The following is a 26,279-nucleotide window of genomic DNA, read 5'->3' as shown; positions in this document are numbered from 1 at the left end:
AAAATCTTTTTTTTTTAAATAGGAGTTAGATTTGTCTTAATCATTTCTCTAGAAGGAAAGACCTAAAAGAATGTTTTAGGATTTTATCTAGCAATTTCACTTGGGTTTATGAAGTATCATTTAGAAATATGGTTAACTTTTCCTATTTAGCTTGAAAGCTGTGACTTTCAGATATAGCTCCAAGTTCCGAACAGCAGTACTGACAGAGCCATGACCCTGTGGGAAACCAAATTTAATTTCTTTCCTCCCAGGGGATATGAGCAACCGGGATTGCCCTCCTTAATGCCGTATGGACAGCGCTCACCTTTTGTGACACAAGCTAACTTACCTTTTGGAGGCCATCCCGAGGGAACACTTTGTTGAGTCGGCTACGGTTTTTAATCTGATGGTAGGTACTCCATCACCTCCCTCCAAACACAGTGGTTTTTGTCTTTAGAAGACTAGTAAATTATTGATGACCTTCCTTAGTGCACATGATTCAAACTTTGCATTTAAAGTATTTCAGGAGGCCATGGAAATTTTTTTTTTTTTTTTTTACATCTGCGACAGGTTAAAATTAAGATGTAAGTTTGAAATACGTATTGTGAAAAAATCATTAATGCATCCCCATATCCTGCATAATGTGACATCATTTGGTTACTCCGTCATCCTTCTTGGGCAAAAGAAAAACATTCAGTTCATTTCTTTGCACCAGCTTCTGAATAATGTCTTTGCAAATATACAATGAGTTGTTGAAACAGGATGAATTTGGGAAGCTGCCTCTAGGAGAGAGGAAAGCTGACAGGTTCCTAATCTGTAGAAACAGTAAGGAGAAAGATGTCAGGCCCTTTCTCCATTCAGACCATGGCATAATGCCTTTCCCTTGAAGCCTTTTCAGATCCTCTTCCTTTTCTACTTCCCTGGTAAAGTGGATCAATGGGGGATGCTGCAGCTGAGGCCTCGGGTGGTGGTGGAGGGCACAGAGTGCTGCGGTGGGCGCCACGTGTCCTTCCCTACATTGTAAGGATCATTACTGTTAATGCTCTGCCTTGCCGGGAGCGGTGTCTGCAGAGCTGCAGTCACAATGACATTAAATATAGGTCAAGTCGAAAACATTTACTCCTAAGGAGAAGGCAGGGTCAGCACTTAAATAATTTGATCATTGGCAGCTCAGAAATTACCCTGGCTCTCTCATCGAATTTGGTTTTTGCCACACAGAAAGGAGTAGGAGCAAATCTTAAGTAGGACAGTCCCCCCCCCCCCCCCCCCCCCCCCGCTGGCTCAGTCAGTGGAGCATGCAACTCTTCATCTCAGGGTTGTGGGTTCAAGCCCCACGTTGGGTGTGGAGATTACTCAAAAATAAAATCTTTAAGAAAATTTTTAAAAATAGGACATGCAAATAGAAATAAAGACTTTATTTTTGGTGAATTTGTAAGACTAACTGCTGTGACATATCTTGATCTTAATGGCCTAATTCAACAGAACTTCCTTATTCGTGTACCAGTCTGATGTGGCTGCTCCTTAGCAGGTGATGATTCGGGGGCCCTGGCCCCTCACCTCTTTGCCATAGTTGTTGCCGAGGTTCCCAAGTTCACCTGCAGGTTGTCTCTGTTTCCAACCTGTGAATGTATGAGAGAAAGTGAATGTGTGAGTGTGTGTGTGTGTGTGTGTGTGTGTGTGTGTGAGAGAGAGAGAGAATGTGTTTTGTGTGTCAAGCCTGCATTGCTTTGCTCACATCCTACTGGCTAAAATTCAAATGGTGACATCCTAACTGCAAGGGAATCTGGGGAATATATTCTGGCAGTGTCTCCTGGAAGAGGAAGAAAGGGATTTGGTGATGAGCTTTTAGGCCTGTGCTTCTCAAACTTGATCTGCATCAGAATCACCTGGAAGCTTAAAATGCAGCTTCCTGGGCCCCTCCCCAGAGTTTCAGATTCCACGGTCTTGAGTGGGGCCCAAGAATTTACATTTCAAATGAGCTCTCAGGTGATGTTGGATACAGCTGGAGCAGGGACTTTAATTTTGAATGGTTCTGTCTGGGACACATTTCTGCATCTTGATTTATCCATGTTAATCATGGAAACTGGAAGTCTCTCTTTATTATGATCATGGCCTAAGGTATAGGAGGGAGGGAGATGGGTAAGATTAGATAGTCTTGGCCAGGCTACTCCGAATGTTAAAAATAATTAAGAGTAGAAGATTTCTTAGAGGAATTGGGGTTGTGGAGGACTGGGACCTGGGGGATCGGGCACTAATGAAGTGGCTGCACCCTGCCGTATCGGACGGGAGGGGAGTGGGTACCTCTGCTGCCAGGAAGGGGGCTTCCAGTTCACTAGGTTAGTTCTGTTGAAACAGGAAGGCTGGGAGAATAAAGTTTCTGAACAAGTAGGGATTCAGAGGACGTGAGAAGGGAGGACTGGCATGACAATCAAAGGGGAGTTTGTGATGGCTGGAGCCAACCAAGCCTGGCCCTTGGATTGTGAGTTTCTCTGGGTCTCTGGATATCTGTAAATTGGGAATGACAATGTGTAATTGTTGGGTTGCTGTGAGAAGGAATCAGATCAGAGGGTTGTAAACTTTCTTGGTTCATGGTGCTTATATGTGAAGAAACCCCCTAAGTTTCATTTATTTATTAAGTGGTTAGCTCCAAACAAGTTCATGAATGTTTATGTTTTAGTACTTTGATATTTGTAAAAATAATAATAAACATAAATGGAAAAGAATATACTTGTTTAAATAACCCTCAGTTACTTCTGGATGGGATATATGCACCTGTGGGCCCCGCGTGGCTTCTCAAACCTTGGTATCGTATTGGGCATTGCTACCCTCTTTTCCTGTTCCACGTTGACATCTGCTTTTTATCCCAGCACTCACTAAAAACTCTACTTTGCAGAGATGTGATGTTGTTCAAAGGAATATCATGCAATCTAACATTGAAACTGTGAAAACAACCTTAATTAGTATGTGCACAGTATCTGACCTGTGTTGAGTATTGCCGTGCATCCCTCAAAAATGTAAATTTTTGCAGTGATTCTGAGTTCACACCTAGGTAGTGACCTAGGTGCTTTGGTGCCTGGCGCAGTCCAGAGTGGGCAGAGAACACACTTCTGCCTCCAAAGGGTGTAGAGTCTAATGGGGAAACTAGACATGGAATTAGATGCTCCTGTAAGTATAGACTCCCATTGGGGCTAGGCCAGGAAGGACAATTTCAGGTGCTATGAGGGCTTGTGGGAGTAATAGTTGAATATCAGGAGGTTTCTCAAGTTGGTGGCCATTGCGTTGTTCCTAAAGGCTGAGAAGTTAACATGGCAAGAAGGCAAAGAAACCATAGTCTAGGGAGTGGGGAATAGGATTCTGGGCAGGTGTATTTCAAACTATGGTGAAGGACCCCCTCCTCTTCCCCTCGGTTACACTGTGGTTGATTCATGACTAGTATGTAGCTTGTAAGTTTCGTGTGTGTGTGTGTGTGTGTGTGTGTGTGTTTGGACAACATTTGGACTGTTTAATGAGACATCTGATCGTGCCATTGGATGATGAAGCAAAGCCAAATTACAAAGCTGTTGTAGGCTGGGAACAATCTGTCGTCCGGCAAAATCTGTGGGCCTCACTGTGAGTAACTGTTCTAGACAGGGAGGAACAGCATGAGCCAAGGTCCTGTGGTGGGAGACAACGTGGTGCTTCTGAGGGTGGAGAAGAAAGGCTAATGTGAATGGAATAGAAAGTGAAAAGGTTGAAAAGTCGGCAGGGGCTGTAGTGAGTCTCTAGGCCCCAGGAAGAAGTTGAGCCTCAGATGAAGACCTTTCCGTCCTGGTGGAGAGAGGGGAGGTTGTTGTGATGACTTCCTAGGTGAAGGGTGGAGTGGATAAACAGGCTATAAAGATGTGTGGCTATAAAGATCTGTTTGAGTGATTCAGGCAACTTGCAGTCCCTCTGCTTTGACCCTGCAATGGCCTCCCAGAGCAGAGTGGGTTCTTCTCTCTTGGTGTTGAAAACGACGTATAGAAGGGTCTGCTGGAGTATAACAGGTGGCTGTGTGAGCATGCTAGTTCCCTGACAGGTGACCCCTAGAGCTCAGGCTCCTTAGGGTTACCTGGGCCACCAGCAGGAAGCTCAAGGCCCAGCTTGCTGTTCCCTGGGTATAAACTGGCCTCCCTTAGAGGCTTAGAGGAATTCCAGCTGTTCCCAGGAAGTCCTATGAATTTTGTTACCCAAGTCTGTGTCCTAGTGCATCTGCTTGCCTTTGCGGGAGGCAGGGATCATTCAGAGGTTTACTGTGGTATCCATGGCACTAGACGAGGTAATGGGCATTGCACCAAATCCTGAATGGACCTGGCCCTTGCCTTGCCCATAGTGGCCTATTATAAGTACCCTTCTGACTTAAGAACCAAGGGCTCTCTCCCAACCCATGGGCTGACTTCTGCAGGGTCCCCAGGAGAGACCTTTAGTTTCCACCTTCCTGAATCAAGAGCCTTGATGTCGATTTAAAGATGGCTTTCCTCCTTTGCTGCAAGGAGTGAGCTGGAGAAGGAAAAAAAATGACACACTGTGGTTTCTTTGCACAGGTACTTTGTGCTGGATTTTGAGGCTGGCATCCTGCAGTACTTTGTGAATGAGCAAAGCAAACACCAGAAGCCTCGGGGAGCCCTGTCTCTATCTGGAGCCATAGTGTCCCTGAGTGATGAAGCTCCCCACATGCTGGTGGTGTACTCCGCTAATGGGGAGATGTATAAACTGAGAGGTATGTTCTCCTGCTAACTCTTCAGACTGGTCTCAGGGGCCGCACTCATAGTTACCATGGGGATGGCTCTCTTGTTTTTTTTTTTTTTTTTTTAATTCACTTTTAAGAATTTGCTGTGTTTGAAAACTGTGTGGTGATAGACACTGCCTCTCTTACGCCTGGGGTGGGGCAGATGGAGCTGACATTAGGAATTGCTTGTCCTAAATAACTGAGGAATTAAGGGCAGATGAAAGGTGAGTGACAGCTCAGCTTTAGGATTTCAGATTTTTCATATTAGCTCAATGTATATTTTCTTTGACTTTACAGTATGAATTCACTACAATCCCCTGTGGGGCTATGCTGTGAGGACAAAACAAGCCTTTAAGGGTCAGGCGCACCCCCCGCCCCCGCCTCCAGTTTCTCTAGGACCATCTTATCAGTAAAGGGCCCCTTCACCTATATTGTATTTATTTTTGTAGTATTAGAGCCTGATGAGGAAGCCATCTGCTTGGTGTTAATTTTTTTTTTTCTTTTTCCCCTTCTCTTTGCTTCTTGAGAACTGAAGTCTACTCAGCAGCTTCATGGAGGATAATTCCCCAGGAAGCACCACATTTGGCCATCGCTATAGGTTCAGCTACCCCCAAGGCATATCCATCGTATAGGTTTTTAGCAATGCCAGACCTGACTGTAGCAGTCTAATTTGATTGCTAGATCATTCTTCCATCATTCCATTACAGTTGCATTGCCAGAAAAATTGTCAACGTCTTCTAATGAAACAACAAAAACAAAAATCCAAATGCACACACATACCAACCCAATGTTATTAAGTAAGGTCTGAGGAAGGATAGTTAGTATTTGTATGTATTAAGTGTTGGGGGTTGGTTGATAATTCCCCCTTCATACATTTTTCTTTGCCCAAGTAAGGGCTCAGTACAAATAAAATGCCCCTTCTATCTCTCCTTGACCCTAAGGAACTACAGTGATAGGTTGGCCTCTGCAAAGCCAGACCGAGGGCCCAGACTCCTGCCTGAGTCCTGTTTTCATCATCCTACCTCCAAGCTTTACTGCCAAGAGATGGAATAAGCTAATATTTCTTTATTATCTATGTACAAGTCATATTTTAGAATCTATAAAACAATCCAAAAACCTATGAAATAAAAATGCCTATAGTTGAAAAAAGTTTTTCAGTTTTTGGAAACGTGGCAAGATTCATGTTCTCTTTGGAGATTCATGCAGTGTGTGTTCTAGCTGGTTAGATTTATATGGTCCTTGCTTTCGTTTTGCTGTTTATTGCTTAATAAATTGTTAGAGCAGAAACAAAAGCAGGTGAAAAATTTAATGGCACTACCCCCTCACCCGCCCCCCTATGGTTTATAGAATGACACAAACCCACACAAATGAAAAAATCCAACTAATATGACAATTGAGCCATCTCCTTTTGCCTTTTAAGAGTTGATACTATTCTCAGGATTATTAAACCCTAGGATTTTTTGTTTTTGTTTTTGTTTTTTAAGGGCAGTTTTAATAGCAAATACAGAAGTTTTATTATCTGCATGACATTATCACAAGGGCTAAATTTAGCTTAAGGTTAGCAATGGCAGAAAAGGCAGGATAATTTTCTGCAGATATATGGCTCGTCCTTGGCTTGTCCTTGGTTCATCCCAAGAGGATTTGGGTATTGGTTTTCTCATTGCACATCTCACTTACACGTAGAGTTGAATGGATCTTGATGGCAGTAGATACATGGCTTCTGGGAGTGTTTTTGGTCATGAGCCTTTGAATTGGCAGTTCTTCACCTTTCCTGAGGAAGAAGGCTCTAGTTTCTGCGGAATCCTTTGAAAGTCAAGTTCACCTGGCCTTATGCTGGTCTACCACTCCATATTTGTTCAGTCAAAAGTTCAAGCTGAAGTTGAGTTGTATTGACAATGACACTGAAGCCCTTTTTTTGTAAACAATTATAACTTCCAGGGGAACCTGTTTCCTGCACAGTCAACATTATGCAGTTAATGTTATATTAAACTATTTATGCAGTTAATTATGCAGTGAAATTGATGATTTAGGTTTTATTAGAACCTGTTATGTATCCATGATACTTTAAGAAAATGATGTGATATATTTGAGCAATTGAAGTGTAGGTGGAAGATAATGACCAAACACTTGGTTTGTATTTTAATGTTTGGGGGAAATTTGAAGATCTCTAAAGCAGAATTTGGTATGTTGTTCTGTCCAATCATAACACGAATCATTGAGAACACATTAAAATAATTCAATTGAATGCTTATTTTGTAGATGCCAGTAAGTCTACGGTACAACTCTAGAAATAACCAAAGGCCCTGAAAAACTATACTTGGAACCTTTTGTTAGCCACATGTGTAGAGGTGCATAGAAATAATCATGTTTTTCCTAACCTTTTTATTTTCATTTTATTTTTTTTAAGGTTTATTTTTTAGAGTGGGAGGAGGTGGGGTAGAGGGAGATGGAAAGGGAGCAAGAATCTGCAAGAGACTCCCCACTGAACATGGAGTCCCCTGTGGGGCTCCATCCCATGACCCTGAGATCATGACCTGAGCCAAAACCAAGAGTCGGACGCTCAACGGACTGCGCCCCCCAGGCGCCCCCCACTACTGCTACCTTTTTAAAGTAGAATTTTTTTTTTTTTTCAGAGGAGGTTAAAAAGAATGGCAAAATTGTTCGTAAAAGAGACATTTCAGAGTACATTTTTTAATGTGGTTTAAGAGGGAATTTTCTGTTGAGATTTAGTGTAATTTGTTTTTTTGGTGTAAGCACTGGCTGCTTGAGAATATTGTCATCTGTCTTTGTTTTTCCCTTTGTTCTCTCCTGACCTCCCTCCCTAGGCCCCCCACCCCCTTAGGTGGGTGTAGAAATAGGTTGAATACGTTTTGGAACAATCTCTGCAAGCGTTTGCTTTCTCTCTTTTAGCTGCCGATGCAAAAGAGAAACAGTTTTGGGTGACTCAGCTTCGAGCTTGTGCCAAATACCACATGGAAACGAGTTCTAAGGTAAGTAACCACCAGGGAAGTGTGGAGGCATTGGGGTAGTTTGGATAGCTCCCCTTCAGTCCATTTATCTGTTTCTTTGGGGAAGCTGTTTTTCATGTTATTTTTGAAGTTGCCCCCATAACGGAATTCATATTGCTCCTGCATTTAAATCTAAAGCCAAGAGAAAAGTAGTCGGATTAGCTTATAGGTAGAATGAAGAGGCCTGCAGACACCTCCTAGAAGAACTGATTCTGGAAAGACACTTCTCTTGTTGCAAGTTGTCAGTCTGGGCAGCTGTTCATGTCTATTGAGAAGCCCGAGTGGGTGATTTCACCATGGAGGCAGAGGAGTCAGATTTACTGTTCATGAAGACTAGTTATTGTCAATGATCCTTAAATAAAACCTGGACCCCAAATTGATTAAGTATCCTGCAAGGAGCTTCAGCATTCCAAGTATAGAAATGCTCTCCAGTAATTTGGCATCCAAGTATGAATTCTTTTCTCTCCAGGATTCGGCAGGAGGTCTTAGATCAGATAGGTAGGCATTTTCATGGATTATTCGGAGGATTTCCTAGCATTACTTGCAGAATAAATTTATTCAGGGCAATGCATATTTGTTGAAATCCAAGCTCGAAGAACTACTCCTTTTATATCATTGATTCCAGGGTGGTACAGTACCACTTGCAGTGTTTTTTTCCATATTCCATGCATCCAGTACAAAGACCCACATATGAAACTTCTGATGATTTGAATCCTGTTGCCAGTCTGCTGTCTTGCCCAAGGCCACGGGGAGATATCTTGCTTAGGTACACCTCCCTGTTCTGCCTCCGAGTACAACCCGAACTGATTTCTTCATGATTTTGTTCACTGTTCATTTTTTTCTTTTAGAAGACATCTTTTCCTTGACTTGCTTACGATTGTTTCGTTCGTACCCCTCTTTACTTAGCCCCAGCAGAATCCGGGTTAACTATAGGTAGGGCCCTACTTCTAAAGAGTTGTGTTTTGTTTTGTTTTGTTTTGTTTTCCCCCTCTCTCTGGCTTGCTTTATTTTCCAGGAATTATGATAGGAGTTCTGGGCATTTCATCAGTATTTTATATATCCCTAGGTAGGACAGTTAATCATTTTTCTTTTTCCATGTATCTTTTTACTTTTTTATGAAACAGAAGGGCATAAAATAAAAAGGACAGATCTCCCTGGATTGCCATGTGTGCTCATTAGAGATAATTGCATTTAACACTTCTTGTATGTCATTCAAGCATATTCAAGCATGTGTTAGTATGTATGTATATCTGTATCTGTATTTTTTACACAGATGGTATCGTATCATGCATAACAGTCCCACCCCCTTTAAAGGTATTTTGGACATATGGGATCTATTACACTCTTAGGATGGATGGATGGTGTTCTGAGGGATGGTTGTCTGCTTTACTTAAGTCCTCTACTGATGGACATTTAGGTTGTTATACATAATGCTATAGTAAACATCTTTGTATATATATATCTTTTTGTACCTCTAGGTATACATATGATGAATTGACATCAGTGGAAATGCTGGATTATAGACTCTGTGTTAGCTCTTTTTTCCTAGACATTGCTAAATTGTCTTCTAAAAAAGTTGTCCTAATTTGTACTCTCACCAGTTTGTGTTAAAGATGCATTTCCCCCTCTCACTAACTGTGGCTCCTCTAACATTCAGTTTTTGATAGTCTCATGGATAAAAAATTAATCCCCCATGATTTTCATTTTCACTTTCTAAAGTCATGACTGGGGCTGAGAATGTTTTAAAATGTTGATTGCTACATGTATTTCTTTTATGTGATCTGCCAGTTTTTATCCTTCATCCATTTTTCTATTGAATTCTTTTTTTTTCTCCTTGATTTGCACTTAGCTATATGGGTATTGAGCATATTTGTCCTTTGCCTGTCATTTGTATTGTAGATATTTTCTCCTGGTAGGTCACCTATATTTTGACTTTGAATATATTTTTTGCTATGTAGGTTATTTAATTTTTGCAGTCAAATTTATGAATATTTTCATTTTTGGCTTTTGGTATTACATCATGCTTAGTAAAGGCTTCTTTGTTCTAAAATTATGAAAACATTCTTCAGTGCTTTCCTCCAGTGAATTTATAGTTTAATTATCATGTTTCAATCATTGGTTCATCTGGAATTGAGGTCGGGAAACCAACTTGAAGTGCGTTGATGTTTTAATGAATCATTGGAGACAAGGAAAGGTAAAGGCCTCTTAATGGTAGTAAGAAATATGAAGAGAATTTGAAGATTCTCTGAAGGAGAATTTGATTTACTGACCTGTTCTCTGGGTAGTTTCAAGAATACAGATTAACCTGTTAATGTAGAACCCAAATAAATAATAATTTAGATGGTAGGGCCTGAGACCAGAAGTAGGATTGCTGACCATCCCTCATTTATAGCATAGCTACTGTGACCCACTAGGGAATAATAATTTTTAAATTGTGAACAGACCTTGGTGGTTTAGCAGAGATATTACGAAGTCCAAGGCCACTTAGGCAAAAGCTAGTAGTGAAAATGAAGCTGAGCTTAACATGAGTATAAACTTAATGTCCAGCTACTGACTTTGCATTATGGTTGTTAGGAATATATGCTAAGCCTTCTCTTTATTCTGTTCTTCCTCCTTTATTCTCAGCAGGGTCAGATCTCTCTCCAGTAGATTATAGAAAATATTCTCCCTATGATTACTTGGAATTTTGCCTTTTAAAAACTTTTTATTTAAAATGAAGCATTCCCTGGAGCAAGGATGAGGCAGATGGAATGGTGCCAGCATTCTAACTTAACCTAGTGAGAACTATGGGATAATCGTGTTCATAGAGCCCACAAAGGACGTCATGGACGCTGTGGCCAGTAGTTCTGAAACCCAGACCTGTCTCGGTCAGTACCCGATGAGGTTTTCCCCAGTCTTGAAGTGAAATGAGAAAAACATTTCCTAAACATGCCTGAAATCAGCTTTATTTATCCTATATAAAGGACAGCTTTTTATTCAGAAATTACATTGCTTTGCTTTTAGAGGGTTAAAATACTCTTTTTATTGTAGAAGATATGGAGTATTTACGGATCTATTGATTGCCTTTTTTAAAAATGTAGGTTTATTGAAGTATAATTTACATAAAGTAAAATTCACCTTATTTATTTATTTATTTTTATTTTTATTTTTAAAAATATTTATTTATTTATGATAGTCACACAGAGAGAGAGAGAAAGAGAGAGAGGCAGAAACACAGGCAGAGGGAGAAGCAGGCTCCATGCACCGGGAGCCCGACATGGGATTCGATCCCGGGTCTCCAGGATCGTGCCCTGGGCCAAAGGCAGGCGCTAAACCGCTGCGCCACCCAGGGATCCCAATTCACCCCTTTTAAATGTGAAGTTTATTTTTTGACGGATGCATGCAGTCATGTAACCATCACCACAATGGTCATTCTGCCACCGTGAAAACTTCTCTCATTACCCTGCTGTGGTTGATCCCCTCCACTCCCCCTCAGCTCCAGGCAACCACTTATCCATTTTCTGTGTGTAGTTTTGTTTTTTCGAGAATATTCTACAAACTGAACTATACAGCCTTTCACATCAGACTTCTTTCACTTAGTGTAATACTTCTGAATTTCACTTATGCTGGTGTATTAGTAGTTGATTCTTTTTAATTTTTGCTGTTTTAGTGACTGTGTGGTACTTTTTGTTCTTAATATCTTTTTCCAAAAGGAATGCCTGGGTGGCTCAGTGGTTGAGCATCTGCCTGAAGGTCGTGATCCTGGGGTCCTGGGATCAAGTCCCACATCAGGCTCCCTGCAGAGAGCCTGCTTCTCCCTCTTCCTGTGTCTCTGCCTCTCTCTATATATCTCTTATAAATAAATAAGTAAAATCTTAAAAAAATATATATCTTTTTCAAAAATCAAAAATGATTATCAGTCCCCAGATTAATTCCTAAATTCTAAGGTCAAAAAATTTTCTAGATCTCTTCTCAGATTTTAATAAAAGTACTGGCTTTTGAAACCTAAGGGTCTGGCTATCTCGTGAAGCCCCTGTAGTGTCCCCATGAGGAAGCTCTAGCCGGGAGGGTGGAAGAGCCAAGGCTTGGGCTCAGGTCTCTGGTTCCTGCTCTTACCTCACACATGTCAGTCGGGGCTGCCATCTTTCCCCCCCATGGGAGATGGGGCCCCTTATAGGACCATTTCTCTTCCATATGGACAAAAACTGCCAAAGACAGAAGAATCCCCTTTACTGGCCACAGTAGATTCATCCTGTGGCTGGTAGTAGTTGCTTGACGTGTAGTCACAAGGCTGTGAAGAGGGTCTACTAGGAAGACTAGGACACTGACTTTCTCTGAAAATACAAACGACAAAATAAACCATCTTATTTTTAATGCAGTATTAAAATTTAGGCAGCATAAAGCCCTGAGTGGCAATGAGTGAAGAGAGAGTTGTAGGGAACTGTCTTTGTGAGAATTTACTTTTGTGTGACTTTGAAGTCTCAAATGTGGGAGTGGGCGTCTAGTTTTTATCAAGTAGGTGGTGTTTAGAAGCCCCTCTGATGGGGTGTAGTGGTGTTCTGGGGACTGTGATAAGCGCTGAGCTTGGGAAAGGAACTGTCTGTTGACAGGGTTAATGATGTTTAGTAACCTCTGTGTGCATGACCATTGCTGGGGATCATACTACTCTTCACAGTGGTCCTGTGAGGTAGGTGGTATTGTCTCCATGTTTACAAATTAGAAAGCTGAGGCCAGTGGAACCTCAGTGGTAGCCTCAGAGTCATGTAGCCATGAAGTGAGAGCCCAAGTCGCTAAACACAACCCCCCTACCTCATCCCTCCTTCTGGTTTCCTGGCAGGAGCTACGGAAAGGTTCAGGATGGTATTCTCCTGCCATGAACTCTGTATTTTATAATGTGGAAGGGACAGCTCTGAATAAGACACCTGTAATTATGTGCTTGAGGGAACCCTTTTCCAATCTTTTCAATAGATTTTGATCCCAGAATTCTTCAGTGAGTTGGCTTAAAAGTAACGTTGGCCTTTTGCACTAATTTTTTTTTTTTTTTTTTTTTTAATGTAAGCTTATGTTAGCACTTTTGGCAAGTGCCTGTGAACTTTGAATGCAAAGCGTCTTCTGATTGAGTATATATGCAGGTTTCAGCTCAGGACATTCTAGTTTACAAGAAATAATGTGAAGTGGAGTGAGAGGTCCTACATTTAAATCCTGGCTCTGCTGATTATGTGTTGAGAGCAGACCTGCTCAGGTCCCTTTTATTCTTTCTGATCCTCTGTCCTTGTCTTTGAAATGGTAACATATGTCTCCTGAGGTGGTCCTATGGTGCAAGAAAGGTAATGCAGGCAAAAGCCAGATGCCCACAGGAAGCACTTCACAGAGTTAAGGGTTTAGTAGCTTGTGCTGAGTTTTAGTAAGACTGCTGCGTGGAAGTCCAGCATCTCAGATGCCCTTAGTGCTTTGACGAAACCCTAAGGAAAACAAGTATGCTTTTTCATCCCTTTGTGGTTACATGTCTGTTTTCACATAGGCCCTGTGATTTGCAAATAGCCATGTCAGAGAACGCAGGGTCATTCAGAATCAGTGGAAGTCCACAGTTGGGGGCAGGGAGTTGGAGAAACTTACCAATAATGCTGTTTGCAAGTGACTGACCTGTGGGAAAACAGTAGTCAAGAGATTAGAAAGCATTTAAGAACACTCAGATTCTGAAGATTTTAGTTTCGTAGGCTTTTATTGTGACCGAGAGAATTTTAAAAGACTAAGCTTGATGGAAACTTACTGTTGCTTTCAATATTTTTTTGATTTTTTTAAAAAAGATTTTATTTATTCATGAGAGAGAGAGGCAGAGACACAGGGAGAGGGAGAAGCAGGCTCCCTTCGGGGGAGCCTGATGCTGGGACTCGATGTCAGGACCCCAGGATCATGTCCTGAGCTGAAGGCAGATGCCTAACTGCTGAACCACCCAGGTGTCTCTATTTTTTTGATTTTTTTAAAAAATTTTTATTTATTTATGATAGAGAGAGAGAGAGAGAGAGAGGCAGAGACATAGGCAGAGGGAGAAGCAGGCTCCATGCAGGGAGCCTGATGTGGGACTCGATCCCGGGACTCCAGGATCACACCCTGGGCCGAAGGCAAGCGCTAAACCTCTGCGCCACCCAGGGATCCCTATTTTTTTGATTTTTAAAAAATGTTTTCTCATCCAGACACAAAAGGTGGATTCACTGGAAGTGAGGGAGGTGGTGGCTTGTGTGCTACATGAGGAGTTCACTAGTCTGCTCTGCTAATTGAGCATTGGTACCTTCTCCCCTGACTTTCAACCCTAAAGGATAAGGTGTGTCATGTGGTGACAGTGATCACTTTTTCAGCCAGTACTCTGTGGTGAGCTAGGGTGGGGTGGTTCAAAAGCTTAATAGAGCTCACAGCTTCCCTCTTGGGCTCAGCTGGCCTCTTTCTGACTGCACCCCATCCCTCCCACAAACATACTCTTGTTATGAATTCACTGTTGACAGTTGTGAGGTGTTTCCTCTCCCTTCCATCATAGTGTAAGTCACATTACTTTTGAAAGTTATGAATATTACCTGTCCTCAATAGAAAGCATTCCAAAGATAGGAAAATCTAAAGAAAGAAAAAAAAAATTGCTCCCAATCCCAGTCCTAGACCTAATCTCTGATAAAGATACCATTTAGGTGTTTATCCTCTGACACAGTCTTTTTTTTTGTGTGTGGATAAATAGAAAATCAGGAAGATCTGCCCCACTCCCCACCTCCCTTCTCGTCTTTTCACATACAAGAAATCCCATAGATCTGTTTTCCTGAGCAGCCTACCTCCCCCTGAGGATGGACTGTAAGACCGGGCTTTGACCATGGGCCTATTCTCTGTATTGGGGTTATTTTATCTGTAAAAGGACTGTGTGAGTGTGTGGCTGTTTCTTAGAGTATTTCTGGGACCTACATTGTGACTGACTTCCAGTCAGCTACCTGTCCTTCCATCTTAGTCACTTCTCATCCCCTTCTTCCTCATTCTGTTCTTGTTTCGTTCCAGAGGGGAAGTTGAGGAAATAAAGGTCCATCTTTATTGGTGATTTACCCATCCAACAACATGGGAAATGTAGAATTTTTAATTTTTTAATTTTAAAATTATTGTTATTATTTAAAGATTTTATTTGTTTATTCATGAGAAACACACAGAGAGAGGCAGAGACATAGGCAGAGGGAGAAGCAGGCTCCCTGCAGGGAGCCTAATGTGAGACTGGATCCCAGGATCCTGGAATCATGACCTGAGCTAGAGGCAGCCGCTCAACCACTGAGCCACGCAGGTGCCCCCCGCCCTTTTTAATCTATGGGGAAATTAGGTAAGGAAATGTAGAAATTTGAGGCTTTTAAATTTATTGTATTTTAAATCCTTTGTCCGGGTTCTCAGGGACCAAGACCGACTCTATCCTGGTATTTACTACTTCGGGCTCCAGAAACCCCATTCCAGCTGAATCTTCCGTTGATCATATGTCCCCTGAGAGCAAACACGGAGAACCACGTTCACTTAGGAAGATGGTAGGTCCCAGGGAATCTGTTTGTGTAGAGCATTTGAAGTCACTGTAGTCAGATCAGATTGGTGTGTGGTTAGGTCTTCTGGTCCTTGCTAGGTAATTCTGAATTAAAATGCAAATTTCAGGGTACAGTCTTTTATGCAGATTTGGTCATGGAGGAATCTGACTTGTCTAATACAGGATTTTAAATTCATTATAAGTCTTAGGAGGTCTTGGATGAGCAGAGGACGCTGCTGAGTTTCAAGGAGTGTATACATAAATATTCATGCCAGAAGCTGCCCAAATCACAAGTATTTTTTTTCCATCCCCTAAACTGATAGTTGGCATGCTAATTCATGTGAGCCTTTGTGGTATTAAAGATCAGTCTCCTCTGTGGTGTCTGGGAGGTGGACAGCCCCAAGAACAGGTGTGCCAGCTCTTCTGAAGAGAATGCTGGGTAAGGACCTGCCCATGTTTATACAACCTACAGCTTCCCCCTGACACCTGTCTCCTGTGACAGAGCCCCTAACTCCCATCCTTTGCTTTTGCCATGATGTCCAGTATTCCCCAGTGATCTAGAGGTTCAGTTGGGGTTTGATGGGACATTGGACAATGAGAAAGGAGATGGGAGAGTGATAGGCTGGCCTGGCAAAGAGGCCGATAGTGGTAAGAACATGGTCTGTGGGTGCCTCTGTCTTAAGGGTGGTGTGCTTTGCGTCAAGAGACCCTGCAGATGACCCTGCCCCTGGTAGCCCCATTGCCAGGTACAGGGAACCCTGCCTCAGGGACATTTGGAGACCTTCTGAGAAGGCATGGGGGATGTGTGGACTACTTCAGGGGGATTAGAAGGCTTGTCTGTTGAGGGAAGGTTTGGGAGGGGAATTCTAACTGAATGCTAAGTCCATAGCCCAGTGTGAAGAGTGATAAGGTTTAGAGCCACTGTTTAATGCTCTATCCTGGCAATCTGGGTTTCTGAAGGTGGAAGATAATAACTTCCCTGACTCTCTGCCACCCTGGGATGTGAGTCAAAGGGCTTTGGTGAGGTGCTTTCATATCTGGGTTGGGATGCATCATAACAGGAAGCACCTGCTTGCTGAGACTAACCCAGTGACATGTGTAGAATCTGTCACCATGCAGCCACAAGGCACATCAGATGCCATCTAGTCTAGCATCCCAGCTCCACTTCTTCTCGGTATTTGAACAAAAATGTTACCATAATATTCAAATAATGAGGTCATATGGGTTGATTCTCCCTAAACCAATAGCCAATTTTAGTCACGCAGAGAAGGCACTGCTGGTAACTCACTGACTAAATGCTATGAATCTTGGGGGTAAACTGACAAATGACATTGATACCTCTTTTATGACTAAACAAAACTGGGGCCTCTGAGAACAATTTGGAATAACTCAGAAGTAATAAAGATTAAAAAGTGGGGAGAGAATCTAAACTCCCTTTGTTTCACTTGTCTAGAGGATAATATAAGAAATAAGGACAAAAGGTAGGTTCTAAAACTGCTAATATGGAGGCCTCTGGCCACATGAGGCTTTTTAAATTTAAATTACAGTTGACCCTTGAATAATGCAGGGGTTGGGGCTGACCACCGCCTCTTTCCCACACAGTCAAAAAATGCACTTAAAACTTTTGCCTCTCCCAGAACTTAACTGATACTGTTGACCAGATGCCTTACTGATGACATAAACTGTTGAATAACACATATTTCGAATGTTATGTGTTATATACTATATTCTTACCATAAAGTAAGCTAGAGAAAAGAAAATGTCAAAATCATCAGGATGAGAAAATACAGCACTGTACGAAAAATCTATGTATAAGTGATTGCTACAGAGTTCAAACCCATGTTGTTCAAGGGTCAACTGTAACTGAAATTAAATTTCAAAACTCAGTTCCTCAGTTGCATTTAACTACGTCTAAGTGCCCAGTAGCCTCATGTGGCTGATGGTTGCCATATTGGACAGCACAGATACAGAACATTTCCATCACAGAAAGTTCTGTTGGACAGTGTTGATAAAGCTTCAATGACTACTTTGTCATTTTCTAAGGAAGGAACTAACTAATGTCTAGTTTAATCGCTTCTTATGTATGGACTTTTTTTTTCTTAATAATCTAAAAGGGATGAATGGTGTTCCACTCTTCCCCTGCCCCCCCAGACCTCTGTCCTTCCCTTTGTCGTTCCCTGCTGTGCTTCCTTTCCAGAGTTCTGGTCTGCTCCACGGCCTTGGCATTAAATATCTTGATCATTCACTTCTCCAGTTACATTGTCTCTGTATCAGGGGCATCCACCTTCCTTGTTTGAAGGTTGGAACTCATATTCTCTTGAGGGCAAGTTATCCACATGCTCCCCCCACTGCAACTGTTTAAGAACCTCTAGTATAAGCTTTTGTAAGGAGCAGAGGAGTGAGGGAAGGTTGTTGACAATGCTGCCCCCTGGCTCAAACAACCTTCAATAGCTGCCTATTTCCTAAGACAAGGTCCTGAAATTTACCTTGCCATTGAATGCCCACCATATGTCAGGTACAATCTCTTTCCCTCCCCCTTATGCACTCTCTGTTCTAGACAAAGAGTTCCCTGGCACACTGTGTGTCATCCTGCTTTCTTGCCTTTGTTCATGCTGTTTTCTCTGGTGGGATGTGTTACTCTCTCCATTCTTCACATGGCAAATACTCCTGTGGTCTTTAAGGCTAATATGCTTCTGTGATGCCTTCATGACCTGCCTGGTGAGAGTGGATCTTCTCTCTTTCGTGTTCCCATTTATACTAGTACTTGCTTGTAAGCACACCTTTACACAAGGGTGTGTTTGTGCACATGCGTGCATATGCATGTGCACCCTCGTGATTACCTGTGTGTCCTTAAGATCCGGAACTACAGGAAAGTCATTGCTGTATCTTCATACTTGCCACTGTCCTGAGGTGGTGGTGGAGATAAACCACTTAGTGCAGTTTAAGTGTGAACCTTACTTCCTCTTCCCTCACTTCTCCCTATTGCCATTAGTGACAGTAATAGTAGTAGTGGTGGTAGTGGTGTTGGATCTGGGTTCTTTAAGAAACTATATCCAAGTTGTCGTATTTTCCTAAAATACTGTTTTGTGTTAGATCAAATGTTTAAGGATTTTTTTTATGTAAGAGCAGTTAGTGTTCAGTAGTTGAAAATCAATCCAGAGTAACATTCAAGCAAAATGTATCTTATTTCTTAAGAGAAAAAAATCACAATCCTAAGGAACACATATTTCAGAAAAGAAAATAATAAATGGCATCTATCAACACATTTCTATGTGGCAAGTACTGTGAAAAGAACTTTTCTTAGATTATCTTTATTTAAAAACAGATTTATTTATTAGAATGGGGAAGAGGGGGAGAGGGAGAGAGAATCTCAAGCAGATTCCCTGTTAAGTGTGGAACCCAGTGTGGGGCTCAATCCCATAAGCCTGAGATCATGACCTGAGCCCAAAATCAAGAGTCAGATGCTCAACCAAATGAATCATCCAGGCACCCCTTCTGGATTACCTTACATATTTCTCATAACAGCTCTATGAGGCAGCTACTATTATTACTGCACTTTATAGGCAAGAGCACTGAGGCACAGAGAAGGTAAGTAATATACCTGCCCAATGTCACACAGCTAACAGCTGACTGCCATCTTTTTTACAAAACATTTGATATCCAATTCACATATCATTAAATTACCTTTTTATAGTATACAATTCAGTGGCTTTTAGCATATTTACAAAGTTGTATGACCATCACTACTAATTCATTCCAGAATATTTTATCACTCCCAGTAGAAGGTCTCTGTTTCCATTAGCAGTCACTCCTCATTGCCCACTGAAGCTCTCTCCCCAGCCCCCTGGCAACCACTAATGACTGTCTCCAAGGATTTGCCTACTCTGGCCATTCCATGTGAATGGAATCCTATACTATGGCCTTTTGTGTCTGTTCTTTCACTCAGCATAGTGTTTTTAAAGTTCCTTCATGTTGTAGCATCAATCAATATTTCATTCCTGTTAATGGCTGAGTAATATTCCATTATATGGACAGGCCAGATTTTTCAATCCATTAGTTCATTAATTGATATCTGGGTTGCTTTCACTTTTTGGCTATTATGGATAATGCTGCTCTAACACCTGTGTACAAGTTTTTGTGTGAATATCTGCTCTCAGTTCTTCTGAGTATATGCCTAAAAAGTAGAACTGCTGGATCATATGGTAACTCCATTCAACTTTTTGAGAAACAGCCAACTGTATTCCAATGCAGCTGTACCATTACATTTCTACTGGCAGTGAATAAGGATTCTGATTTTACTACATCTTTGCCAGTACTACATATTGTCGGTTTATTGTGGCCATCCTAGTGAGTATGAAGTGGCATCTCACTGTGGTTTTGATTTGCATTTCATGAATGACTAATGATGTTGAGTATCTCTTCATGTATTTCTTGGCCATTTATATATCATCTTTGGGGAAATGCCTATTTAAATCTTTTGTTGTATTTATTTTTACTTTTTGACTGTTGAGGTGTTAACAGGGTTTTTAAAAGATTTATTTAGAGAGAAAGAGTGAGAGCAGACATTGGGAGGGGCAGAGGGTGAGAGAGAATCTCAAGCCAACTTCTCACTGAGCATGGAATCCAACTTGGGGCTCAATCCCATGACCCTGAGATCATGACCTGAGCTAAAATCAAGAGTTGGTTGCTTAACCAACAGAGCCACCCAGGCACCCCATGTCATCTTTTTTGACATAAGTACATTTTTTTTTTTTTTTTTTTAGAACAAATGGACCATCTGGTATTGTGGATGGAGTAAGGAATTGGGTTCAGAGGACTTGGTTTCTGGCTGTGTCTAGGATACTCACAAGCAATTCACTAATCTTGTAGTCTCAAGTAACCTAATCTCTCTTAGCCTCAGTTTCCATGTCTATAAATTGGGTGAAATAATGCCATCAACCACACAATGTAGTTTTTAGGATTAAATGACATTAAGCAAGCACTTCACAAATATCACTTCTTTCTATAACATGAACTCACCTACCTCTACTATGTATCTCTGACAGGTAACTTGAGCTACTTTTTACCTGAAGATGGATCATACAGGAGTAGCTAAGACCCTCCCCAAAGCCAAACTATAATGACTCTCCCCTGCAAAAGTTTGATAGACTGATCAAATGATCATATGAGCATTGCAAAGTTCTGGTATAATCCAGACTTAGCCAGTTTGACTTTGTTCATATTGTGTGGTCTTGTGGTGAGTGGCTCTGATCTCACTTTCTGTGAGGCAGTGGGGTGGATAGCATTGGGTTCAAAACTAGCTGTATAGTGCCACTGGGGTCAAGACTCTCTCCATGCTCTATGAATGAATGGGCATGGTGAGTTAGTTTCCAATGAGTTAGTTTCCATAAGCAGTGTTGGGTTGATGGGGTGTGAGGGAGAACCCTGCCAAGTTGGACCTCATAAAGTGATCACCATAGTGATGGCTAGTACCAGATTGACCAAGACTGGAAATGCACAATCGGCTATTTCTGGTAAACGAGTCATTAAAATAACCAGAAGAGAAAACTTAAAAGCAATTTAAACAACTAAATGTTAAAATGAATGAAAAGTTTAGGGGCGTCTGGGTAGCTCAGTGATTGAGCGTCTGCCTTCAGCCCAGAGCGTGATCCTGGAGACCCAGGATCGAGTCCCGTGTCGGGCTCCCTGCATGGAGCCTGCTTCTCCCTCTGCCTGTGCCTCTGCCTCTCTCTGTGTCTCTCTCATGAATAAATAAATAAAATCTTAAAATGAATGAAAAGTTTAAAGAAAAAAAGAGGGGGTGGGGTGGGGAGAGTGTTTCATTGTGGAACCAATCAACCATTCAGACCAAAAAATGAGAGATACACATATATACTTGAGCTCTGTCTCATACACACACACACTCATGCTCTCAGTATTTGGAAGGACAAGCAAGCTACTAACAGTGGTTGCCCCTGGTGAGGTGAGGAGGGGGGATATAGGGTTGAAAGAGAGTAGAGATTTGGGTGTACTCTTTTGCTAAATTGGAAATTTTCACATTGTATATTTATTTAATTACATATCTAATTGATGTAGTTATTCAAATGGTTAAAATTTAAATTTGCAGAAGAGGGATCCCTGGGTGGCACAGCGGTTTGGCGCCTGCCTTTGGCCCAGGGCGCGATCCTGGAGACCCGAGATCGAATCCCACGTCGGGCTCCCGGTGCATGGAGCCTGCTTCTCCCTCTGCCTGTGTCTCTGCCTCTCTCTCTCTCTCTCTCTCTCTCTCTGTGTGTGACTATCATAAATAAATAAAAATTTATAAAAATAAAAAATAAAAAATAAATAAATTTGTAGAAGAATTTTTTTTTTAAGTGGTTATCTATAAGGCTATTTTGCTAAGTGCTGTGCTGTCTTACGTGCTTGTCAGGTTTGTCCTTTTATCTTCAGGGAGAAGATCTTCATGGGGCAGTCACTGATAAATCAACTTCTCATTGTATTCTTCACTTGAAAGTCTTAAAACCAAAGCCCTTGAAGATATTCAATAATTCCAAATTCCTGCCAATTTAGACTAGGCTTCTATTCTTGTTACTTAGAATCGATTTTACTTGATATGGGTTAGAGTTTTAAAGTTTAGTGCTCTTTGGGGCAAGTGTTCCTTTCTCCCCTTAAATTTGACTTAAACAGAATTTAATGATGAACGAGGAGTCTAACTCAGCTGAAGCCTTCAGTGTTGGGACAGTTGGCTGAGTGGTAGTGATAGCTCTTGTCCTGGGTTCTATGAGCATTGCTTCTCCATTTGTAGATGACAGTGATGTAAATGCTACTGGGTGTGGAACCTCTTAATGCTGCCTACCTGAAAATATTTTTAGAAATCACAGGGGCCTTTGGGGCACCTGGGTGGCCCAGTCAGCTAGCTAAGCATCTGCCTTCAGTGCAGGTCATGATCTTTGGGCCCTGGGATTGAGCCCAATGTCTGGCTCCCTGCTCAGCTGGGAGTCTGCTTCTCCCTCTCCCTCTGCCCTTCCCCCTGCCTGGGCTTGCTTACAGATGCGCACTCTCTCTCTATTTCCCCTCCCCTCCTCAAATAAATAAGATCTTTAAGGAAAAAAAAGGAAGTCACAGGGGTCTCAAAAAACTCCTGCAGCTTACTGTATAATATATTAGCCTGGTTTAATAGTTTAGAAATATTTTATTATCTTTCCCCAAATTGGTTTGGGTAAAAAGCAAGATGAACTGCATCTCCCATTGAGACCCTGAGATATGAAGTGCCCCAGGTTGAAAAGCACAGCGTCATGGGGCTACTATTGGATTTCCTAAGTAGCAAGTATTTGGGGGAATAGAATACGTTGGTTTAAGCCTGATAAACTCTCAGTAAGTAAAGTTGGACAAGCTCATCTGAGGATTTATTCTTCCCTTGGCTCTGTCTTCCCATTTTCTGCTGTTGGGCAATTTTACTTTCGTGTTATGTTAAGCTTAGAGCCATTTTTCTTCTATAGTTTTTCACAGATAATTACCTTTTGGGTGCTTAAAACTCAGTGTAAAACATCACCCTCCTAAACACACCATCAAATTAAGTAAATAAAACACAATTTAAGAACAGCTTTTATTAAAACGATAAAGTTTGGGGATTTTTTTAGTGTCTTAATAAAGTGTAACAATTTTGCGTACCTTCTCAAGCATAATTTTAAAATTAGGCTGCCTGCCTTGCCTAAAAGCAAAGTATTTGTGCTGCCCAGGATGATGATCTTAGGTCAAGGGGACCTTCAGATTTAAGGAGGTGGGGTGGGGAAGGTGCTGTTTTGATTCAATTGAACTAATTCCACTATTTATCTGTACTTAAAGAGGGCTTTATTCCAGAATAAATAATTTAGTTGCTCTTTTCTGCCTAGAAGATTGGTGGATGATTTTATATAGATAGACTTCTGTGGGAAGTTTTACTTCAAGACAAGATAGGCACCTCTTAGTCTGAGGGACATTCCTGCAATGAACTTTCTTGTAGACAAGTATGAAGCAGCACATCCAGGAGCAGAGGATCTGGGTATATGGTTGGGGCCAGCTGTTGAGAGCAGGGTTGTTTGATACCTGTTTTGCTGACACTAGGAGAGAGGCTTCCAAGGAGGTCAGTTTGGAAGGAGTATTCAGCAAATACTGAATGCTACATACTGTGAGATTATGGTAGTGAGCCATGGAGAGTGGCTATGTGGAATTTTTGGGTGAAGACCGTTGACAAACAGATATGTACTGTGTCCGTTAGTGCTAGGTTCCGTGAAGAAAAAAATAAAGCAAGGTCAGAGACTAGAAAATAGTGAGGATTTTAAGATAATTCTATGAAAAAATATACCCTGTGTATACTGCATTCTTTAAAAATGGCAATATCCTGGGACGCCTGGGTGGCTCAGTGGTTGAGTGTTTGCCTTTGGCTCAGGTCATGATCCCGGGGTCCTGGGATTGAGTCCCACATCAGGTCTCCCACAGGGAGCCTGCTTCTCCCTCTGCCTACATCTCTGCCTCTCTCTCTCTGTCTCTCATGAATAAATAAAATCTTTAAAAAAAAAAAAAAAAGGCAATATCCTAAAAGACCAGGAGAGCTGTGGGAATCTTCCAGATTAAATGAGGCTGGAGACGTGACAGCCAGATGGCAACATGTGACCCTAAACTGGATCTAATTTTTGTATCGACAAAACTAGAATATGACAGTGGATTAGATAAAAATAGTTGATAATTGGGGGATCCCTGGGTGGCTCAGCAGTTTAGCGCATGCCTTCGGCCCAGGCTGTGATCCTGGAGTCCCGGGATCAAGTCCCATATCGAGCTCCTTGCATGGAGCCTGCTTCTCCCTCTGCCTGAGTCTCTGCCCTCTCTCTCTCTCTCTCTCACTGTCTCTCTGAATAAATAACTAAAATCTTTAAAAAAAAAAAGATAGTTGATAATTATATTATGATTATGTAAGAAAATATCCGGTTTTTCTTTTCTTTTTTTTTTCTATTTTTTTTTTTTTTAAAGATTTCAGTTATTTATTCATGAGAGACACAGGGAGAGGCAGAAACATAGGCAAAGGCAGAAGCAGGCTCCACGCAGAGAGACTGATGTGGGACTCGATCTGGTCATGCCCTAGGCCGAAGGCAGATGCTCAACCACTGAGCCACCCAGGCATCCCAAATATCCTTGTTTTTAGGAAACACACAAGTAGTTAATACTTGAGGGTAAAAAGGCCATGATGTAGGTAACTTACTCTCACATGGTTTTGGAAAAATTTGTATATTTTAATTATACTTGTATATATGCGTATAGAGGGGGGAGGGAGAGAAGAGGGAACAAATGACGAAACAAATAGTATAGAATTTTAATAATTGATAAAATGGAATAAAGGATATACAGTTTTTTTTTCAACTTTAAAAAAAAAGATTTTATTTATTCATGAGAGACACAGAGAGAGGCAGAGACAGAAAAGCAGACTCCCTGTGGGGAGCCCAATGTGGGACTCGATCCCAGGACCCCAGGATCATGACCTGAGCCAAAGACAGATGCTCAACCACTGAGCCACCCAGGCACCCCTTTTTTCAACTTTCTATAAATTTGAAATTATTTCCAGATAAAACGTTTTTTAGAAATTATGTATAGCCTAGTGCTTTTTAAAAGAGGATCATAAAATAAAAAAAAAAACCAAACCAAAACAAAAAAAACCCAAGATCCTGTTTTTTAACAAGTGCATATACTTCTAACAAGTGCATATTTCTTCTTGGGAGAAACTTTCGAGGAGTCATTTATGTAATAGTATGAATTTTAAGGAAAGTAGTTATTCACTTGCTATTAAGTTGAGATTAACCACCAAAGAACTCAGTGATTTCCTGAGCATTAAAGAGAGTTTGGGTAAAGGAAGCATTGTAGGGTCATTGCAGTCAGACTGGAATATTAGACCTTGGGGAGCAGGGAGGAGGATGTATTATGGAAGACAGATTTGAAAAGGAAGGTTGCGGCAAGCCAGTGATAAACTAGCACTGGGTTGAAGGTTGGCCTTGATGGTTGGGCAACCTTTGTAGCCCATTTGGTATACTGGCTTTGGTATTTACCTTTTTCCAAAAAAACAACTTTATTGAGATAGAATTCACATATGAAAAAAGGTGTGGGTGACCAATAATATTTTATATCAATATAATATATAAAATTATGCAAGTAGCTTTCAAAATTAATCAAAATGCTAGGCATAGTGGTAACTACTTTAACAGAAGTCACTTCCTTTAATCTTGATAAGATTCTTACAAGCTACAGCCTAGTTTCATAATACAAAGTGAAGCTAATAAAAGCATAAGAGGTTATATGTCACATCCCTGGTAGGGGGCTGAATTTTGAACCCGGGTCACTAATACTCTACAGCTGATGGACTGTGCTGTCTTCCATGTCTGTGACCCTGATGTAGGGGCCATGCAGACTGAGTGAGCAGACTCTGTCTCTAGTGCCTTAGAACAGTGTATGGAGCATTTTCTGAAATGTGGAAGAAGTAAATTGACACTTTTCAGCTTAAGAAGGGAAGAAAGATTTTGTAAGCAATAGGTTTTTAATATGTTGCATAGGAAATGAAAATATTTGGGAAGTAGAGTGTTTTAGGGTTAATGTCAGTAGGGACATTCTGGGCTGGATAAACTATCCCGTCTATCCTCCTTATCTACCCATTTACCCACCCTTGTGCCTGCCTGCCTACTCACCCACCTGAGCTGTGTTCTCAAGCTGGCTGTCTAACCCTGAAGCAGTTTTTGGGGTCTGCCAGGTGCCAGCATCCCCACTCTCTCTTGCTACAAATTTAGTGATTCTCTTTCTCTACTACAAGACTTTACCCACATCATCTTCTGTTCTTAGCTGATTTTATAGCCCTCCACAGAGTCCTTGACACCCACTCTTGACAATCTGGAGATATTGTCAGAAAACCCTGTGGGCATTAGGTTCCAGGGACATTTTCATAGGAACCCCGACTTCCATTAGTTGGTTGTTGGCACTGCCTTCCCCCCTGTATCCTTCTTGGCTGGGTCAGCAGCTGGAAATGTTGTTGATGCCTAAA

The 26,279-nt window shown here is 41.5% G+C and overlaps 1 protein-coding gene across 3 annotated transcripts in view; it reads left to right on the top strand.

Moving 5' to 3' along the window:
- Positions 1-26,279, top strand: part of OSBPL10 (oxysterol binding protein like 10) — a 295,603-nt gene that overhangs the window by 94,783 nt on the left and 174,541 nt on the right. For 2 of the 3 annotated variants that reach the window (XM_072793107.1, XM_072793106.1), the window contains exons 2-3: positions 4,542-4,717; positions 7,637-7,716. In XM_072793107.1, coding sequence (XP_072649208.1) covers positions 4,542-4,717; positions 7,637-7,716 — 256 coding nt within the window. Of the gene's footprint in view, positions 1-4,541; positions 4,718-7,636; positions 7,717-10,536; positions 10,602-15,123; positions 15,252-26,279 lie in introns of those variants that run through there. The other variant, XM_072793108.1, reaches the window with a different exon arrangement.

Source organism: Canis lupus, chromosome 22 (assembly GCF_048164855.1).
Source record: "Canis lupus baileyi chromosome 22, mCanLup2.hap1, whole genome shotgun sequence".
In the NCBI taxonomy this organism is placed as follows: domain Eukaryota; kingdom Metazoa; phylum Chordata; class Mammalia; order Carnivora; family Canidae; genus Canis; species Canis lupus.
The sequence above is the reverse complement of the archived record's forward strand: the minus strand, read 5'-3'. Positions and strand labels throughout refer to the sequence as shown.